General features: G+C 42.2%; 1 protein-coding gene across 2 annotated transcripts in view; it reads left to right on the top strand.

Annotated features, from left to right (window-relative positions):
• Window positions 1-9,888, top strand: part of mapk14a (mitogen-activated protein kinase 14a) — a 37,064-nt gene extending 27,176 nt beyond the window's left edge. For both annotated transcript variants that reach the window (XM_021565755.2, XM_021565756.2), the window contains exons 11-12: window positions 7,629-7,802; window positions 8,626-9,888. In XM_021565755.2, coding sequence (XP_021421430.1) covers window positions 7,629-7,802; window positions 8,626-8,693 — 242 coding nt within the window. In that variant the 3' untranslated portion in view covers window positions 8,694-9,888. The remainder of the gene's footprint in view (window positions 1-7,628; window positions 7,803-8,625) is intronic.
• The last annotated feature ends 12,579 nt before the right edge of the window (window positions 9,889-22,467 follow it).

The raw sequence follows: 22,467 nt of genomic DNA, 5'->3' as shown, positions 1-22,467 counted from the left end.
TAGTTTCAGGAATAGAGGGTCCAGATTGTCAAGCCCAGCTGATTTGTACGGGTCCAGGTTTTGCAGCTCTTTCAGAACATCTGCTATCTGGATTTGGGTAAAGGAGAACCTGGAGAGGCTTGGGCGAGTAGCTGCGGGGGGGGGGGGGAGCTGTTGGACGAGGTTGGAGTAGCCAGGCGGAAGGCATGGCCAGCCGTTGAGAAATGCTTGTTGAAGTTTTCGATAATCATGGATTTATCGGTGGTGACCGTGTTACCTAGCCTCAGTGCAGTGGGCAGCTGGGAGGAGGTGCTCTTGTTCTCCATGGACTTCACAGTGTCCCAGAACTTTTTGGAGTTGGAGCTACAAGATGCAAACTTCTGCCTGAAGAAGTTGGCTTTAGCTTTCCTGACTGACTGTGTGTATTGGTTCCTGACTTCCCTGAACAGTTGCATATCGCGGGGACTGTTCGATGTTAGTGCAGTCCGCCACAGGATGTTTTTGTGCTGGTCGAGGGCAGTCAGGTCTGGAGTGAACCAGGGGCTATATCTGTTCTTAGTTCTGCATTTTTTGAACGGAGCATGCTTATCTAAAATGGTGAGGAAGTTACTTTTAAAGAAAGACCAGGCATCCTCAACTGACGGGATGAGGTCAATGTCCTTCCAGGATACCCGGGCCAGGTCGATTAGAAAGGCCTGCTCACAGAAGTGTTTTAGGGAGCGTTTGACAGTGATGAGGGGTGGTTGTTTGACTGCGGCTCCATAGCGGATACAGGCAATGAGGCAGTGATCGCTGAGATCCTGGTTGAAGACAGCGGAGGTGTATTTGGAGGGCCAGTTGGTCAGGATGACGTCAATGAGGGTGCCCTTGTTTACAGAGTTAGGGTTGTACCTGGTGGGTTCCTTGATGATTTGAGTGAGATTGAGGTCTAGCTTAGATTGTAGGACTGCCGGGGTGTTAAGCATATCCCAGTTTAGGTCACCTAACAGAACAAACTCTGAAGCTAGATGGGGGGCGATCAATTCACAAATGGTGTCCAGGGCACAGCTGGGAGCTGAGGGGGGTCGGTAGCAGGCGGCAACAGTGAGAGACTTATTTCTGGAGAGAGTAATTTTCAAAATTAGTAGTTCGAACTGTTTGGGTATGGACCTGGAAAGTATGACATTACTTTGCAGGCTATCTCTGCAGTAGACTGCAACTCCTCCTCCTTTGGCAGTTCTATCTTGACGGAAGATGTTATAGTTGGGTATGGAAATCTCAGAATTTTTGGTGGCCTTCCTGAGCCAGGATTCAGACACGGCAAGGACATCAGGGTTAGCAGAGTGTGCTAGAGCAGTGAGTAAGACAAACTTAGGGAGGAGGCTTCTGATGTTGACATGCATGAAACCAAGGCTTTTTTGATCACAGAAGTCAACAAATGAGGGTGCCTGGGGACATGCAGGGCCTGGGTTTACCTCCACATCACCCGCGGAACAGAGAAGGAGTAGTATGAGGGTGCGGCTGAAGGCTATCAAAACTGGTCGCCTAGGGCGTTGGGGACAGAGAATAAGAGGAGCAGGTTTCTGGGCATGGTAGAATATATTCAGGGCATAATGCGCAAACAGGGGTATGGTGGGGTGCGGGTACAGCGGAGGTAAGCCCAGGCACTGGGTGATGATGAGAGAGGTTGTATCTCTGGACATGCTGGTTGTAATGGGTGAGGTCACCGCATGTGTGGGGGGTGGGACAAAGGAGGTAACAGGGGTATAAAGAGTGGAACTAGGGGCTCCATTGTAAACTAAAACAATGATAACTAACCTGCACAACAGTATACAAGGCATATTGACATTTGAGAAAGACATACAGCGAGGCATACAGTAATCACAGGTGTTGAATTGGGAGAGCTAGCTAAAACAGTAGGTGAGACAACAGCTAATCAGCTAGCACAACAACAGCAGGTAGAATGGCGATTGATTAGGCAGAGAGGGTCGGATTAACTACACACAGAGCCTAAGTGCGGCTGGGGCCGACAGATAAAACATAAACAAGCAGAATGGATTACCGTGATTAATGGACAGTCCAGCATGCATCAGCTATGTAGCCAAGTGATCAGTGTCCAAGGGGCAGCGGTGGATGGGGCAGGGAAGCTGGACTGGCGAGTGTTATCCAGGTTAGAAAACTAACAATGACCAAATAGCTTGTAGCCAGTTAGCTGGTTAGCTTCTGGAGGTTCTTGAGTGTGTTCTAAAAATGTAAAGATAATAGCGGTTCCGTATCACATTGGGTGAGGCAGGTTACCGGAAGGTATAAACAAATTAAAAATCGAAAAGGGGTAGAAAGTAAATATGGGTTCAGTGAGTGTTTGGGACGCGGCGATTCAGACGGTTAGCAGGCCTGTGCTAACAAGCTAACAGTTAGTAGACGGTGCTAAACACGGTAGCAGTTAGCGGACCGGGCTAAACAAGCTAGCAGTTAGCAGGCCGAATTTGCAAGCAAGGAGATAGCAAGGGCTAGAGAGTTAGCCTTTGGGGACGTCGCGATGGGGGTATCTGTTTATTCCTCTTCATGCAGTGACATCGATGGACCGGTCGTGGGTCTGGATATTGTAGCCCAGGAGCTCAAAATGTTCCGTTTGCGATGGGAATCCGGGGATGAAAAATAAAATAAAATAATAAATAGGTCCGTTATGCTCTGGTTAGAGTCGCGTTGTTCGAACTGGCGAGAGCTTTCCGAGCTAAAGGTTAGCTGATGACCGGTTAGCTGAAGACCGCTAGCAATGTTTTGCTGAAGCTGGTAGTTCGTTGGCTAGCTTCAGTTGAGGGGTTCCAAGGTCCGAAGTAAATATAAATACTTTAGGAAAAATAGCTACGTTGGGTGAGGCGGGTTGCAGGAGAGTATTTAGAAGAAGTTGAGGTTCAGCAAAAAGTTTTAAAGATATGTGAAGAAAAAAAAAAACGAAAACAAACGATATATACAAGGGACACAACACGACAATACGTCCTACTGCTACGCCATCTTGGATCATACTTGAGATCATATGAGATGAGTAAGTAAACAAAGTGGCATAGTTAAAGTGGCTAGTGATACATGTATTACATAAAGATGCAGTAGATGATATAGAGTACAGTATATACGTATACATATGAGATGAATAATGTAGGGTATGTAAACATTATATTAGGTAGCTTTGTTTAAAGTGGCTAGTGATATATTTTACATTTCCCATCAATTCCCATTATTAAAGTGGCTGGAGTTGAGTCAGTGTCAGTGTGTTGGCAGCAGCCACTCAATGTTAGTGGTGGCTGTTTAACAGTCTGATGGCCTTGAGATAGAAGCTGTTTTTCAGTCTCTCGGCCCCAGCTTTGATGCACCTGTACTGACCTCGCCTTCTGGATGATGGCGGGGTGAACAGGCAGTGGCTCGGGTGGTTGTTGTCCTTGATGATCTTTATGGCCTTCCTGTGACATCGGGTGGTGTAGGTGTCCTGGAGGGCAGGTAGTTTGCCCCCCCGGTGATGTGTTGTGCAGACCTCACTACCCTCTGGAGAGTCTTCTTGGGTATAACGCTACAAGCTTGGCACACCTGTATTTGGGGAGTTTCTCCCATTCTTTGCAGATCCTCAAGCTCTGTCAGGTTGGATGTGGAGCGTTACTGCACAGCTATTTTCAGGTCTTTCCAGAGATGTTCGATCGATCGGGTTCAAGTCCAGGCTCTGGCTGGGCCACTCAAGGACATTCAGAGACTTGTCCCGAAGCCACTCCTGCGTGGTGTCTTGGCTGTGTGCTTAGTGTCGTTGTCCTGTTGGAAGGGGACTCTTTGCCCCAGTCTGAGGTCCTGAGCGTTATGGAGCAGGTTTTCATCAAGGATCTCTCTGTATTTTGCTCTGTTAATCTTTCCCTCGATCCTGACAAGTCTCCCTGCCTCTAAAAAACATCCCCACAGCATGCTTCACCATTGGGATGGTGCCACATTTCCTCCAGATGTGACGCTTGACATTCAGGCCAAAGAGTTCGATCTTGGTTTCATCAGACCAGAGAATATTGTTTCTCATGGTCTGAGTGTCTGTAGGTGCCTTTTGGGAAAAACTCCAAGTGGGCTGTCATGTGCCTTTTACAGAGGAGTGTCTTCTGTTTGGCCACTCTACCATAAAGACCTGATTGGTAGAGTGCTGCAGAGATGGTTGTCTTTCTGGAATATTCTACCATCTTCAGAGGAACTCTGGAGCTCTGTCGGTGACCATCAGGTTCTTGGTCACCTCCCTGACCAAGTCCATTCTCTCCCGATTGCTCAGTGTGGCCCGGTGGCCAGCTTTAGGACGAGTCTTGGCGGTTCCAAACTACTTCCATTTAAGAATGATGGAGGCCACTGTGTTCTTGGTGACCTTCAATGCTGCAGAAATGTTTTGGTACCCTTCCTCAGATCTGTGCCTCGACACAATCCTGTTTGGTAGCTCTACGGACAATTCATTCGACCCCATGGCTTGGTTTTTGCTCTGACATGCACTGTCAACTGTGGGACCTTATATAGACAGGGTGTGCCTTTCCATATGATGTCCAATCAATTGAATTTACCAGAGGTGGACTCCAATGAAGTTGTAGAAACATCTCAAGGACGTTAAAAGGAAACAAGATGCACCTGAGCTCAATTTGAGTCTCATGGAAAAGGGTCTATATACTTATGTAAATAAGGCATTTGCTTTCATTTCGCTTTGTTATTATGGGGTATGGTGTAGATGGATGAGGAAAACATTAATTTGATCAATTTTAGAATAAGGTTATAACGTAACAATGTGGGAAAAGTCAAGTGGTCTGAATAATTTCCTAATGTACTGTACATACACTATATAGAATCTAACATTTCACAACAATACACACATCTAAAAGTTTTAAAAAATGGAATTAAGAAATATATAAATATTAGGATGAGCGATGTCCGGATGGCATTGACTAAAATACAGTATACGTTGTCGTGATACATTTTTAGAAACTGTTCTCACAGTAGTCATATACTTTGCACACGAACCGCCGCCCGTTTGAAGTAAAATCATGAAAGTATTTACATGTGAATGCCTTCGTTCACCGTTTTATCTCTGTCGGAACCAGCCCTCCTTAGGAAGGGTGATGGGTTGGCCTTTCAGCGGCACGCTTGTAAGGCTCCGATTGTCCAAAAGGAGTCCTGCCCCCCCCCCCCCCCCCCCCGTCTGTTGTACACTCTGGAAGATGCTCTTTGGAAGATAGGTTAGCCAGCCGTGTCGATGGTTACCACTGGGTGATGAGAGTAACGTACTACACTGATTTGAGAAGAGTAGTACAGAGGACCCACTTATATATTTGCTTTTCTAGATACTTAGGACAGCTAATCAGCTGTACCAGTAATTGACTGAGAGGTGAGCTTCTCGCCTCTTCCTCGTGTTGATATTCATATTTCAGACCACTTTAGACATGGGCTGCAGCTCCCTGTCTTTCCTGGTCTGGGAGGTGAGTTTTTATTTTCTTCACCTCGTGTTGAGGTTCAAAGTTCCAACCATTTCAAACGTGTAGCTACTGCTTCACGTTTTTCTGGTCTCATGTTAATTTCTTTACCAATACTTTTATGCACTCTGAGAGACAAGGACGGTTCCATCAGGCTTACCTCAGTGTGGCTCCCTACTGTGCAGAGTTTATAAGATAAATTATTTTATGGCTCCTAAAAATAGTTTTTCATATTTCATATACAATGTTAAGGACGGCAACTTCGTACATGTAGTGTAAACTTTTCAATTTACATTATTTCCTTTTTAACCTTTTTAATGATGACATCACAAAATTAACACCTATATGACATTAGTTTTCTATAGATCATCTCTGGCCATTCCCCACTTTCTTATGTTAGAAATATTGTTCCAGTATTTGCTTTAGAAACTGTTTAGGCGGGAAGACTCTCTGTGTAGACAAAGGAACATTCCTTTGGTTAATACTGGAAAGGGAGACCCTAGATTTCCTCTCCTTTAATTTACGATAGGGTGTGAGCTGTCAACCCGGCAGCAGCTCCCTCCTCTCCTCTTCTGTGGGTGAGAGAAGGGCTGGTTACTGTCGTCCATTGCCAAGCTCATCTGACCCATTGGATCCTCAGGACAGTCATGACAATATGAAATGAGTAAAGCAGTATGTAAACATTATTAAAGTGACTGGTGTTCCATTATTAAAGTGACCAGTGATTCCATGTCATTAAAGATTTTTCTTTTATATTTTCACTTTGAAGACACTATCTATGAGTGGAGATGGCCCCTAGTAAAGTAGCCAGTCGACATGGGCTACAAGGGATGCCTTCTCAACATGGGTTATGTTTAACTCTGTCACTCAAATAATGTGGCCCGATGCCACTTTTGAACATGTGCTCATATATAGTAATCTCATCTTCTTTCACCAAGGAACACACTTCTCTAAGCTTGCTGAAACTCCCCTGAAAGGTTTTCATTTTGAGCCCTAACCTCTACAGAAAGATATTGTTAGCGCTGACTGTCATAAAAGGCTATAAATTCTAAATTCCCATTCTCATTCAGAATAAATGTAGAATTGGTAACAATATAAAGATTTTGAAGCACATTTGATTACTATGCTAGTTCTTGTATAAGAAAATGTTGTGAGGTTCCCATAGTTTAATCCAATAAAAGTACTTTTTGTAGTGTCTCTTTGGCAGTTATGCTTCCTGTCACCCAGTCATTCATGATGCAGTTCCATCACTTCATTTAGAATATTCGATATCTTATAGGCCTATTATGCGAACAGTTCATGCAAGCAAACACTTCTTATTCATTACATTTGTTCAAATACAAAACGTTCAATCATTCACTGGTGCATCATTATCATTTACATTCCCACATGACATGTATTCATCGCAGTGCCATTCATTGTACATACCATATGTAGGTCATATGGACTTCATCCACAACAATTCCAACGGTTTTGGAGTTCTATAGGACTGAGGCCAAAATATATCTCCCTGTCTTCCCCAACCAGCTCTCTGGACTTTCGAAGACAAGGTCGCATGCACCATTCCATATCACATTCTTGTCTTCCTCCACAACCAATGCTCTGAGATCCTCGTGGATTTGGTCCTCCATCCACCACAGCCTTTTAGCGGGGAAACGACTGTCAGAATTGGAGGCTGTTTTCCTAGGTTCTTGAAGACTAGAACTAGCTACCTAGCGCTGGTAAATGAGGCCTCCCCCTTGGCAAGACTGCCAATAAATCCTCCCCTTGCACAAATGCAAACATTTTAAAGTTGCTCCTATTAGATCACTAAATTGGCTGTTACTGTGGCAGTGCCGTCTCAATCTCCTTGTAAGAAGGTGCCATCAGAGTTTTTAGTTAGCTACCTAACTTTAGCTTGGCTTGTTTACCTTTAGTGGGGGCGTTGCAAATTGACAAGGAAGCGTGGGGGACGTTGAGCATGCAAATGGTGTGCATATGAGAACCAATCAAAAAGTTACTTGGTAGTGAGTGGAAACGCCAACCCGGATGCTTCACATTTATACATCCAGTGAAATATCTGGCTCGTTGTTCTATCGGTGTCCTTATGCTCTCCATTCATGGTCTGTCTAAAAAACACCTTTCCAGCAGAGGGCAGCCCATGCCTGTCACTGATCCTATTCTGAACTGACCATATTGATGTTGTTCTGCTGCCTGTAGCTGTGGACCTGCTGGAGAAGATGTTGGTTCTGGACACAGATAAGAGGATAACGGCTGCTGAGGCTCTGGCCCACCCCTACTTCTCCCAGTACCACGACCCTGATGACGAGCCTGAGGCTGACCCCTACGACCAGAGCTTTGAGAGCCGTGAGCTGGAGATCGAGGAATGGAAACGTATGTAGAATTAAATGTACAGGAATCATTGAGATTATTAGAGGTCATACATGCTCAGCAAGTGCATTGCAAAGGCATCACAATGCATTCATTATACCTGAATGCTTTCAAGGATAATTTAGTTTTTTTAGGACCATATGTTTCATGTAAATGGAATGTTATAGAAGGGTACAGACACATTTTTTGCGATTTCACTTTTTTTGAGAAAAGTACCCCAACCAGCGATTTAATTTCTTTGTTGTGCGGTATGGGGCTCTAAAAAACATGAACAAAGGCTCCAAAAGCACCCAAGTACCTCCTTTTAGAAACAAAAGCTCTCGGTATAATGATGCCGATCTTAAGATGTTGTATACATGAAATTGTCGTTCTAAACTTTATCCACCACATTGTTTCATTTTGTTGTGGAATAAGTTCGGAATGACACAATTTCATATGTACAACATATTAAGATCTGCATCACTATACAGAGTGTTTCTGTTTCTAAAATGATGTATTTGGGTGTTTTTGGAGCATTTGTTCGTTTTTTTCAGAGCTTACTTACTGCATGATGAGGAAATGAATCAATGTTGCAGTAAGTTTCTCAACAACAAGTTAAATCTCAAAAAAGGTGTCTGGACCCTTCTATAACATTCTATTTACATACATTTTTGTTTAGGTTTGGTTGTAAAAAAGCAAACTTCTCCTTTTTAAGAACACTGTTACAAAATGTTTTGTCCATCTTGCAAAATGTATTTTTATCTGCTCTGTTCCCAACACCACAGACGAAACAGAAACGCCCACAACACACACTTATCTCTCTCTCTTCTCTCTCGTCTCCTCACAGGGTTGACCTATGAGGCGGTGTGCGATTTTGAGCCACCTATCTTTGATGGAGACAACATGGAATCGTGATTGGATGATGTGATTTCTACAAGCCCCTCCCCCTCAGCCCCTACAACTTTATATCACTTTGAGGTTCCCGCTTATCATACGACCTTTGGGAAAACAATATCATCCGAGTGCCTACAAACGTTTGTCTTTTGTTATATTTCTTAAGCTGGCGCTCTCTCTCTCCACCCATTCTGACTTGTAAATGTGTTGCAAGGGGAAAATAACTAAAATGGCCTGGTCCCAGATCTGTGTTATGGCATGACACGGCCATGGGAGTTGGCTATTCAGCACAAACAGATCTTGGAACATGCAAAAACTAAAATGTAGGAAAGGAGATTTTCAAGGACTGAATATCTGTATTTACTACAATTGTATTTTCAAGGCAGAAACAGAGGCAAGCAACAACCAACCACTAATACCATTATTTGTCCATTGCTGGAAAATGTCATGCTTCTGTTATTATTCTGTCTATATGTATGTTTTAAATGGCACCCTATTTACTATATAGGAAATAGGGTGCCATTTGGGATGAAACCTATATTTCAACTACACTGATCAAAAATATAAATGCAACAAACAACAATTTGAAAGATTTTACTGAGTTACAGATCATATAACGAAATCAGACAATTGAAATTAATTTGTTAGGCCCTTATCTATGGATTTCGCATGACTGGGAATACAGATATGCATCTGTTAGTCACTTACTTTTGTATATATAGTGTATGCGGACACACCCGGTGCTGACAGGTGTATAAAATCAAGCACACAGCCATGCAATCTCCATAGACAAACATTGGCAGTAGAATGGCTTTAGTGAAGGGCTCAGTGACTTTCAACGTGACGGTGTCACCTTTCCAACAAGTCAGTTAGTAATATTTCTGCCCTACTAGAGCATCCCCGGTACAACTGTAGGGGCTGTTATTGTGAAGTGGAAACGTCTAGGAGCAACAACGGCTCAGCTGCGAAGTGGTAGGCCACACAAGCTCACAGAATGGGACCGCTAAGTGCTGTAGTGCGTAAAAAAACGTCTGTCCTTGGTTGCAGGACAGACAAGTTCCAAACTGAGTTTGGAAGCAACGTCAGCACAATAACTGTTCGTCAGGAGCTTCATGAAATGGGTTTCTGAGGCCGAGCAGCCACACACAACCCGAAGATCACCATGAGCAATGCCAAGCGTCGGCTGGAGTGGTGTTAGCTCGCCACCATTGGACTCTGGAGCAGTGGAAACACATTCCCTGGAGTGATGAATCACGCTTCACCTGGCAGTCTGACGAACAAATCTGGGTTTGGCGAATGCCAGGATTAACGCTAGCTGCCCCAATGCATAGTGCCAACTATAAAGTTTGGAGGAGGAGGAATAATGGTCGAGGTCGGTTTTTCATGGTTCGGGCCCCTTAGTTCCAGTGAAGTGAAATATAGCATAAAATGACATTCTAGATGATTCTGTGCTTCCAACTTTGTGGCAACAGTTCGGGGAAGTCCTTTCCTGTTTCAGCGTGACAATGCCCCCGTGCACAAAGCAAGGTCCATACAGAAATGGTTTGTTGATCAGTGTGGAAGAACTTGACTGGCCTGCACAGAGCCCTGACCTCAACCCGACCGACCACCTTTGGGATTAATTGGAACACCAACTATGAACCAGGCCTAATCGCTCACATCAGTGCCCGACCTTACTAATGCTCTTGTGGCTGAATGGAAGCATATCCCCGCAGAAATGCTCCAACATCTAGTGGAAAGCCTTCCCAGAAGAGGGAAGGCTGTTATAGCAGCAAAGGGGGGACCAACTCCATATTAATGCCCATGATTTTAGAATGATATATTTGTTATATATAAATATATTCCACATTTGCCTGTGTGTGTCCACATACTTTTGGTAATGTAGTGTGGGGGCGTGGGTCAGAACCAGTCAGTATCCGGTGTGACCTCCCTTTGCCTGCAGTGCGAACACATCTCCTTCGCATAGAATTGATCACGTTCTTGATTTTGGCCTGTGAAATATTGTCTCACTCAATGGTTGTGCGAAGTTGCTTGATATTGGCGGAACTGGAACACGCTGTCCATACACGTTAATTCAGAACATACCTAACATGCTCAATGGGTGACATGTTTGAGTATGCAGGCCATGGAAGAACGGAGACATTTTCAGCCTCCAGGAATTGTGTACAGATCCTTGTGGCATGGGGCCGTGCATTATGCTGAAACGAGGTGATGGCGGCAGATGAATGGCACGACAATGGGCCAGATCATCGTCACGGTATACCTGCATTCCAATTGCCATTGATAAAATGCTATTGGGTTTGTTGTCCGTAGTTTATGCCTGCCCATACCATAACCCCACCGGCACCATGGGACACTTGTTCACAATGTTGACATCAGCAAACCGCTCGCCCACACTATGCCATACACGTGGTCTGCGGTTGTGAGGCGGGTTGGACGCACTGCCAAATTCTCTAAAACGAAGGAGTGGCTTATGGTAGAGAAATTAACATTCAATTCTCTGGCAACAGCTCTGGTGGATATTCCTGCAGTCATCATGCCAATTGCACGCTCCCTCAACTTGAGACATATGTGGCAATGTGTTGTGACAAAGCGGCATATTTTAGAGAGTGGGCTTTTGTCTCCAACACCTGTGTAATGATCATGCGGTTTAGTCAACTTCTCTATATGACACACCTGTCAGGTGGATGGATTATCTCGACAAAGGAGAAATGCTCACTACCAGGGATATAAACAAATTTGTTCACACAATTTGAGAGAAATATGCCTTTTGTGCGTATAGAACATTTGGGGGATCTTTTTCAGCTCATGAAACATGGACCAACACTTTTTACATGTTGCATTCATATTTTAGTTCAGTGTAGTTGTTTTATATTCCTCCTTCAGAAGTTTTTGATATTATTTTGAGACTTCTATGGCTTATCACTGTGACATTCAAAAGAAATGAGATGCTGAATTAAACGTCCGGAAAAATATAGCTGTGTACTATATGATTGAATCATTTAATAGTGTATATCAATTGAAATGTGGAATACAGACTGTCAGTCTTGCAATGCCAATCGCAGCATTAGTGTCGCAGATTTACAGGCGCTTCAGAAATCAGCTTTACTGTATCAGACAGACTGGGTCTCAAATGGCACCTTAATACCTATATAGTGTAGGACTTTTAGTTTTATTTAACCAGGTATGTTGACTGAGAACACATTCTCATTTACAGCAACGACCTGGGGAAAAGTTTCAAGGGGATGAATGAGCCAATTGGAAACTGGAAATAGTTGGTGACCATGATGGTAAAAGTGCCAGATTGGGAATTTAGCCAGGACACCGGGGTTAACACTCTTACCATAAGTGCCATTGGATCTTTAGTGTCCACAGAGTCAGGACACCTGTTCAACATCAGTTCCAAAAGATGACACTTTACTCAGGGTAATGTCCCTAGTCACACACACCATTTTTAGACCAAAGGAAAGAGTGCCTCCTACTGGCCCTCCAACACCACTTGGTCTTCCATTCAGGGACCGATCAGGACCAAACCTGCTTAGCTCTAGAGTCAAGCCAGCAGTGGGATGCAGGGTGTTATGCTGCAGGGCACATAAGGTTTTGGTCAAAAGTAGTGCACTATATAGTGAACAGGGTGCCATTTGAGACTCGGCTAGGGATTTTCTTCTATTATTCAACGTTGTTATGAGCTTTAGGAAATGTTTTAGCTGTGAGGAAAAATAGCTTTAGATCTACCACATTGCAGATGAATCTCCATCCCCCACTCCCTATAGTCTTACAACTCTTCAGTCAGTGCGACTTTTGGTTAAATGCCAGTAGATGTTTACTACCATTTTTAGTGCTCAAACCCTAAAATCATTATTCAGTTAATTTAATACCCAAATAATTGAATACCCAAATGATTCAATTCTATCATTCAAATTTTTGAATTTGAAAGTGGCTTCCTCATGTCCTTTCTGCACTGAGGTGAAGGAGCTACGTAGATGAAAGCGAAAGTCTGGTATGGGTCCACCATCTTGCTTTCTGCTGTTCTCAAAACAGAACAGTACAGACAGATGAGGGAAGTTACTGTTGGTCATTGATGTAGCCCCAGTCTGCCTAAATAAAATGGCCCTGGAAATCTAGCCTGTTGAACCAGATTGATTGCTGGACTCCATTGAACACAGAATTCAGTCTGGTTTAACCAGGCTAAGGATTCTGAATACCACTTTAAATATTTACACTTTGAAACCAGATGGAGTTCCTTTGAGCCACTGTAGGTAATTTAATGTGCCAAATAATGTGGCATTAATTAAACCAGGAAAAGGTGTTTGTGGGTACAAAATCTATCTAATGTATGTACATATCTGTTCTATTTTAATTTTTAATCTTCATTACTTATTTTCTGTGGTTTGTTAGTGAATTCAGTTCAACCAATCTTCATTATCAGCATGTTCATCATTTTACATGAGTGATTTTTGAATACGTGTGTGTTTACAGGAGTTTGAAGTGTCATGCTTAAAGCCACAAAAGAGAAATATTAAATTAATGTCAAAAGTAAATTAGGGAATTTCTTAGATATATTTATACTTTGATGTGGTATTTATAAACAGGAGAGGGATACTGTTGTTTATTTCAGCCAAGCCCCATAGAATACGTATCTAACAGTCTTAACAGCAAAGCAACTATTAGAATCTTTAATGCCTTTGTTAATAAAGACAGTATTTTTCAGAGTGCAAGAGTCAGTTTTTTTCTTTGTTTCCTCAAGTCTATAAAGTACATTTTCTTGAATTGGCAATGCGTATCTGGTTATAGCTCATTTCCAAAAGTTGGTCCACAGGATCCCAGGGGAGCACGTTTTGTGCCCTGACAGCTGATTCAAATTACCAAAGCTGGATGATTAGTTGATTATTTGAATCAGCTGTGGGGTCCCAAGGACTGAGTTTGGGGAAACCCTGGCTTATTTTGTTTTTATATATATATATATATATATATATATATATATATATATATATATATATATATATATATATATATATATATATATATATATTATTTTACCTTTTATTTAACTAGGCAAGTCAGTTAAGAACAAATTCTTCTTTACAATGACTGCCTACTGGGGAACAGTGGGTTAACTGCCTTGTTCAGGGGCAGAATTATGTAATTTTTACCTTGTCAGCTTGGATTCGATCTAGCAACGCTTCGGTTACTGGCCCAACACAAACCACTAGGCTACCTGGGGTTTGTCACACTACTGAACCAACCCTGACCTGAGCCAAACCAGGCATCTCTCGGGGACCTGGACAAATGTCTAATATTGCAGTGGATGTATAGCAGCCTTTAATAGTCCACAAGGGGTCACACTTCACAAAGGATTGGGTCTTTACAAAGATTTTAAAATAATGGTTTTGAAAGACCAGTTCTTATTGGCTTTTGGCTGATTTGTTTTATGATGTGTGACACATTAAGGATTATATTTACAGGCATATGCCATAAAGATGGCACAGTATGGGATGGCTGCTGTTTTATGGGCTCTTAATCAACTATGCTATTTTGGTCATTTTCAGCATTTTTTTTTGTAACTTATTTTGCATATAATGTTGCTGCTACTGTCTCCTATGACCGAAAAGAGCTCCTGGAAATCAGAACTGTGATTTCTCACCTTGAACTGGATGAAGGATTTCTCTTTAATGAGTAGTGCGAGAGGGATTTACTCCAGACACCCGAATAGACCCTCATCACCGTCATTCACAGGAGAAAAAGAACGACTGCGCAATCTCGCTCTCCGCAGCCGATGTAAGACCAGAACGTGCACTCTGAGCATGCGCTGACCAACTGTCAAGTGTCTTCACTGATATTTTCAACCTCTCCCTGTCTGAGTCTGTAATACCAACATGTTTCAAGCAGACCACCATAGTCACTGTGCCCAAGAACACTAAGGTAACCTGCCTAAATGATTACCGACCCGTAGCACTTATGTCTGTAGCCATGAAGTGCTTTCAAAGGCTGGTCATGGCTCACATCAACACAATTATCCCAAAAACCCTAGACCCACTCCAATTTGCATACCGCCCCAACAGATTCATAGATGATGCAATCTCTATTGCACACCACACTGCCCTTTCACACCTGGACAAAAGGAACATCTATGTGAGAATGCTATTAATTGACTACAGCTCAGTGTTCAACACCATAGTGCCCTCAAAAGCTCATCACATTGACTTTGTACTGGTACACCCTGTATATAGCCTTGCTATTGTTATTTTACTGCTGCTCTTTAATTATTTGTTACTTTTATATGGGTCTTCCAAATGGACAATGACCCCAAGCATACTTCCAAAGTTGTGGCGAAATTGCTTAAGGACAACAAAGAGTGGTCATTGGAGTGTCCATCATAAACTTTGACCCCAATCCTATAGAAAATTTGTATAAAGAACTGAAAAATCCTGTGCGAGCAAGGAGGCCTACGAACCTGACTCAGTTACATCAGCTTTGTCAGTAGAAACTTATTGTGGGAAGCTTGTGGAAGGCTACCTGAAATGTTTGACCCATGTTAAACTATTTAAAGGCAATGCTACCAAATACTAATTGAGTGCATGTAAACTTCTGACCCTCTGGGAATGTGATGAAATAAATAAAAGCTGAAATAGATCATTCTCTCTACTATTATTCTGACATTTCACATTCTTAAAATAAAGTGGTGATCCTAACTGACCTAAGAGGTGGAATTTTTACTATTATTAAATGTTAGGAATTGTGAAAAACTGAGTTTAAATGTAGTTGGCCAAGGTGTATGTAAACTTCCGACTTCAACTGTACCTACCTCATCCCCATATTTTTGTTTGTTTTTCTGCTCTTTTGCACACCAATATTTCTACTTGCACATCCTCATCTGTGCATAGATCACTCCAGTGTAAATTTCTAAATTGTAATTTCTTTGCCACTATTGGCCTTTTTTATTGCCTTGCCTCCTTCATTTGCTCACATTATAAAGATTTTTCTATTGTGTTATTGACTGTACATTTGTCTATCCCATGTGTAACTCTGTGTTGTTGTTTTTGTCGCACTGCTTTGCTTTATCTTGGCCAGGTCGCAGTTGTAAATGAGAACTTGTTCTCAACTGGCCTACCTGGTTAAATAAAGGGGAAATAAATAAAAAACATGGTTGGCCAACTCCCTGGCCAAAATGGCTGACATTTATCCCATCATAAGAAGGTTCATGTCCGTTCTAGTATTCGAAATCTTAATTCTATGGTGGCCACTTTCAGGGAGCCACTAATCGCCCCCCCCATTGTATATTTTTTATTTTGGGCGTTGGGGGCTGCCAAATCCTGTCCCCCCTTGCGTGTTTGTGTGGTAGGCCAGTGGGCTACTCCCCTCTCAGATAAGCACTTTTTTTTCATAAATTGAGAGTGACGTACAGAAGATAATCTTACTTCTATTCTGACTGATTTAGTTCAGTGTTTAAAGTCCAGTGGTTTTACAGATTCAAACCGTCCTCTTAAAACACGGGCAAAAAAGGTTTCCCTCTCTGTCAACATGCTGTGCAATATTGTGTTACAATTTCCCCAAAACAGTGCCTTCAGAAAGCATTCACACCCCTTGACTTATTCCACATTTTGTTGTGTCTCAGCCTAAACTCAAAATGGATGAAATAGATATTTTTCTCTCACCCATCTACCTACACACAATAACGACAAAGTGAAAACCCGTTTTTAGAAATCTTTGCAAATGTTTTGAAAAAATAAACACATATCTAATTTACCTAAGTATTCACACCCCTGAGTCAATACTTTGTAGAAGCAACCTTGGTAGCAATTACAGCTGTGAGTCTTTCTGGGTGGGTATCTTAAGAGCTTTTCACACCTGGATTGTGCAACATTTGCCCTTTATTATTTTCAAACTTCTTCAAGCTCTGTCAAATTGGTTATTGATCATTGCTAGACAACCATTTTCAGGTCTTGCCATAGATTTTTGAAAAGATTTATAAAAACTGTGACTCGGCACTCATGAACATTCACTGTCTTGCTGAAAGGTGAATTAATCTCCCAGTGTCTGGTGGAAAGCAGACTGAACCAGGTTTTCCTCGAGGATGTTGCATGTGCTTAGCTCCATTTGTTTATTTTTCATTGTGAAAACTCTCATGCCGTGCGCTCACAGACACCATCATGGGACAGATCCAAGAAGATGAATCTATCATTCTTACCAGGAGCATTACCATTGGTTTGACTTCACTAGCCAGTTCACTCTTCTACCACTAGAGAGCCCATATTTCTCTGGGGAAGAAGAGCTGTAGGTAGGCTTTTTTCACTCTCTCTCCAAAACTGTCTGTGTGTACCAATGTATTTTTGGTTTTCTCTCTAGTACTCTAAGTCCAGTGTGGATGAGGTGTTTCATTCCCCCTCCCTGACCTACTAGTTCCTGCCCAGTCCCACCTCCTCTCTGTTGTCCCTGTCCTTCAGAGCCCGCTACTCACTCCTGGACAGTCCACCACTGACCTCACAGAGTCAATGGCAGGCAGCTTCTAGTTATATTTTTAATCATTTGTAAAAAAACATTCTAATATAAAGAATTCATATCTTGAATTAAGAAATCTTCTGATTTAGATCGTGTTTGTGTACAATTCATATTTCAATTAGCTTAAATTATATTTTAAAGGTATGTTTGACATATTTAGACTATGGTCAAACTATGCTTGCGCTCTCCGCGTATGAGTCATAAAAGGACACTTTAATGATAGCCCTATGCCTTAGCATTGATGTGGTACAGTAGAGAGTTCCCAAAACATGTGCGCAAGCCCAATGCTATCATTAAAGTAAACCTCAGGAAGTTTCCCAGACCTCCAGCATGTGGAACTACTCCCCACTGGCAGCACTACCATCAGTCCATCTACCACACACCAATTAGGTAGTCAGAGATGGGTGTGTAATTGTGCACCGTAGGTACAGCTGTGGAGCTGTGGAAGACACCAGCATACTTTTTATTGTGTTGTTAGGCACTTTGAAGTTAAGCAACATAATAATGAGAAAGATGAATGTTTGTTTACGGACATTTTAGTGTTTTCCCCCTGTAGTATCAGATCTGCTACTGAGGCAGTAGTTGCCTCAACTTGCTGAGTCCACCCCAGAGTTGATCAAATCAGAGGATTGATTGCATCAACTCACTTAGATAATTCCTTTGACGATACAGCAGTAGCAATATAAGGATGTAACATCTATAGAAGAGACAGGAGTGCGTATGATGGAGCTGTTGCTGTATGTTCAGAGCCATATTCCTGTAAAGCTTAGAGAAGACCTCATGTCTAATGTTGTTGAAGTGTTGTGGTTGCAAGTTCACCGGCCTCATCTAAAGCCTTTTCTTTTGGGGTGTTGCTATAGGCCACCAAGTGCTAACAGTCAGTATCTGGGTAGCCTCTGCTGAGTGCCTCACAACCAGATGTTCTGGTTTTGGGGGGAAATGGAGAGAGAGCCTGTGACATTACTTCCAGTTTTGGACGTTAACAAGGCAACACTCCATCTTCACTCCTCCTCCACGTTTACTGGATTGGGTGAACAGTGCAGAGGAGAACCTCCCATGACAGTTTTTTCCCTTCTCGTCAAGACCAGTATGTAGGGGATCTAGTTTCAGGCATTTATTTTATGCCTACTACATTTGGTTAGTATCTGGATAATTTGAGTGAAATGCCTGATAATGGATGTCTAAGAGAGAGGTCTATTTTCTGGGTGACCTGAATATAGACTGTTTTTCATCAAGCTGTCCACTCAAGAAAAAGCTTCAAACTGTAACCAGTGCCTGTAATCTGGCTCAAGTTATCAGTCAACCTACCAGAGTGTTCATTCACATGTATTGATTACATTTTGACTAATGCTGCAGAACTTTGTTCTACAGCTGTATCCGTACCCATTGTATGTAGTGACCATAATATAGTGGCTTTATCCAGAAAAGGCAAAGATCCAAAGGTTGGGCCTAAAATAGTGCATAAGATATCATACAAAATGTTTTGTAATAATTCCTATGTTGAAGATGTAAAAAAGATTTGTTGGTCTGATGTGCGTAATGAGGAGCATCCAGAAGCTGCACTAAATGCATTTATGAAATTGTTTCTTCCAGTTATTGATAAGCATGCACCTATTAAGAAACTGACTGTTAGAACTGTTGAGGCTCTGTGTATGGATGAAGTATTGAAAAATGTTATGGTTGAGAGAGATGAAGCAAAATGAGTGGCTAATAAGTCTGGCTGCACAGCTGATTGGCAAACTTACTGTAAATTGAACAATTGGGACTAAACTGAACAAAAATAAGAATAAACTGTATTATATTATAAACTAAGATAAATTAAATAAAGTATGATGGGAAAAAAGCTTTGGAGTACATTAAATGAAATTACCGACAAAGACATTCAAATCCATCTTTCACTGAATCAGAAGGCTTGTTCATCACAAAACCTTCTGATATTGCCAATTATTTGAATGACTATTTTTGGCAAAGTAAGCAAACTCAGACATGAAATGCCAACAACAAACTGTGAGCGGTCATATTCATACAGAAAATACCAAATAATAAAATAAAAACGTTGTCATTTTGAATTATGTGAAGTTAGTGTGGTAGAGGTGGAAAATTGATTGTTGTCCATCAATAATGAGAAACCACCTGATATTGGCAACTTAGATGGAAAGCTACTGAGGATGGGAGCATTTTTGGATTGTTTTTGGAAACAATTGTGTTTGACCAGATACAATGCTATTTCACTGTGAACAAATTAACACCTGACTTTCAGCATACTTACAGAGAAGGGCACTCAAAATGTACTGCACAGACACAAATGACTGATGATTGGCTGAAATTGATAATACGAAGATGGTGGACGCTATATTGTTAGACTTTAGTGTAACCTTTGATATTATTGACCATAATCTGTGATTGGAACAACTTTACTTCCTCTACGATATCATGGGTTGATAGCTATCTATCCAATAGAACACAGTCTTCTGTAATGCAAGATTATCTAATGTAAAACAGGTAAAGTGTGTTATTCCGCAAGACACCTGTCTTGGTCCTTTACTGTTCTCTATTTTTATTACTGATCTACCACTAGCCTTAAACAAAGCGTGAGTGTCAATGTATGCAGATGATTCAACATCAGCAACCACAGCCAAGGAAATCACTGTAACCCTAAACAGAGAGTTACAGTCAGTTTTGGAATGGGTGGCTAGTAATAACTAGTCCTGTACATATCTAAAACTAAAATGATTGTATTTTGAATGATGTCTTTCATTAGATTGTACGTTGTTGTGGTCAAGGCGTGTTGATTCAATGATTGTAAAGATTGGGTTAGGGCTGTCTGTGATAAAGAGTTGCTCTGCTTTTTTGACACCACACTCCACAAAGCAAGTTCTGCAGGCTCTAGTTTTATCTGATCTTGATTATTGTTCAGTCATATGGTCAAGTGCCGCAAAGAAAGACCTAGTTAAGCTGCAGCTGGCCCAGAACAGAGCGGCATGTCTTGCTCTTCATTGTAATCAGAGGACTAATATTAATAGTATGCATGCCAGTGTCTCTTGGATTAGAGTTAAGGAAAAACTGACTGCATCCCTTCTTGTTTTTATAAGAAGCTTTGTGTTGGAAATTCCAAATTGTCTGTAATCAAATAATATGCACTTCTGACAAACATACATTTTATTTTATTTATTTATTTCACCTTTATTTAACCAGGTAGGCAAGTTGAGAACAAGTTCTCATTTACAATTGCGACCTGGCCAAGATAAAGCAAAGCAGTTCGACACATACAACAACACAGAGTTACACATGGAGTAAAACAAACATACAGTCAATAATACAGTAGAAAAGTAAGTCTATATACAATGTGAGCAAATGAGGTGAGATAAGGGAGGTAAAGGCAAAAAAAAAAAAGGCCATGGTGGCGAAGTAAATACAATACAGCAAGTAAAACACTGGAATGGTAGATTTGCTGTGGAAGAATGTGCAAAGTACAAATAAAAATAATGGGGTGCAAAGGAGCAAAATAAATACATATATACAGTAGGGGGAGAGGTAGTTGTTTGAGCTAAATTATAGATGGCTATGTACAGGTGCAGTAATCTGTGAGCTGGTCTGACAGCTGGTGCTTAAAGCTAGTGAGGGAGATAAGTGTTTCCAGTTTCAGAGATTTTTGTAGTTCGTTCCAGTCATTGGCAGCAAAGAACTGGAAGGAGAGGCGGCCAAAGGAAGAATTGGTTTTGGGGTGACCAGAGAGATATACCTGCTGGAGCGCGTGCTACCAGTGGGTGCTGCTATGGTGACCAGCGAAATGAGATAAGGGGGGACTTTACCTAGCAGGGTCTTGTAGATGACCTGGAGCCAGTGGGTTTGGCGACGAGTGTGAAGCGAGGGCCAGCCAACAAGAGCGTACAGGTCGCAGTGGTGGGTAGTATTTGGGGCTTTGGTGGCAAAATGGATGGCACTCTGATAGACTGCATCCTATTTATTGAGTAGGGTATTGTAGGCTATTTTGTAGATGACATCGCTGAAGTCGAGGATTGGTAGAATGGTCAGTTTTACAATGGTATGTTTGGCAGCATGAGTGAAGGATGCTTTGTTGTGAAATAGGAAGCCAATTCTAGATTTAACTTTGGATTGGAGATGTTTGATATGTGTCTGAGTCTGGAAGGAGAGTTTACAGTCTAACCAGACACCTAGGTATTTGTAGTTGTCGGTCAGAACCGTCCAGAGTAGTGATGTTGGACGGGTGGGCAGGTGCAGGCAGCGATCGGTTGAAGAGCATGCATTTAGTTTTACTAGTAATTAAGAGCAATTGGAGGCCACGGAAGGAGAGTTGTATGGCATTGAAGCTCGTCTGGAGGGTTGTTAACACAGTGTCCAAAGAAGTGCCAGAAGTATACAGAATGGTGTCGTCTGCGTAGAGGTGGATCAGAGACTCACCAGCAGCAAGAGCGACATCAGTGATGTATACAGAGAAGCGAGTCGGTCCAAGAATTGAGCCCTGTGGCACCCCCATAGAGACTGCCAGAGGCCCGGACAACAGGCCCTCCGATTTGACACACTGAACTCTATCAGAGAAGTAGTTGGTGAACAAGGCGAGGCAATCATTTGAGAAACCAAGGCTATCGAGTCTGCCGATGAGGATGCAGTGATTGACAGAGTCGAAAGCCTTGGCCAGGTCAATGAATACGGCTGCACAGTATTGTTTCTTATTGATGGCGGTTAAGATATCGTTTAGGACCTTGAGCGTGGCTGAGGTGCACCCATGACCAGCTCTGAAACCAGATTGCATAGCGGAGAAGGTACAGTGGGATCTGTTTGTTGACTTGGCTTTCGAAGACATTAGAAAGGCAGGGTAGGATAGATATAGGTCTGTACCAGTTTGGGTCAAGAGTGTCCCCCCCTTTGAAGAGGGGGATGACCGCAGCTGATTTCCAATCTTTGGGAATCTCAGACGACACGAAAGAGAGGTTGAACAGGCTAGTAATAGGGGTTGCAACAATTTCGGCAGATAATTTTAGAAAGAAAGGGTCCAGATTGTCTAGCCCGGCTGATTTGTAGGGGTCCAGAATTTGCAGCTCTTTCAGAACATCAGCTGACTGGATTTGGGAGAAGGAGAAATGGGGAAGGCTTGGGCGAGTTGCTGTGGGGGGTGCAGTGCTGTTGACCGGGGTAGGGGTAGCCAGGTGGAAAGCATGGCCAGCCGTAGAAAAATGCTTATTGAAATTCTCAATTATCGTGGATTCATCAGTGGTGACAGTGTTTCCTATCCTCAGTGCAGTGGTTAGCTGGGAGGAGGTGTTCTTATTCTCCA

The sequence above is a fragment of the Oncorhynchus mykiss genome, chromosome 16 (genome assembly GCF_013265735.2).
Source record: "Oncorhynchus mykiss isolate Arlee chromosome 16, USDA_OmykA_1.1, whole genome shotgun sequence".
Classification (NCBI taxonomy): domain Eukaryota; kingdom Metazoa; phylum Chordata; class Actinopteri; order Salmoniformes; family Salmonidae; genus Oncorhynchus; species Oncorhynchus mykiss.
The sequence above is the reverse complement of the archived record's forward strand: the minus strand, read 5'-3'. Positions and strand labels throughout refer to the sequence as shown.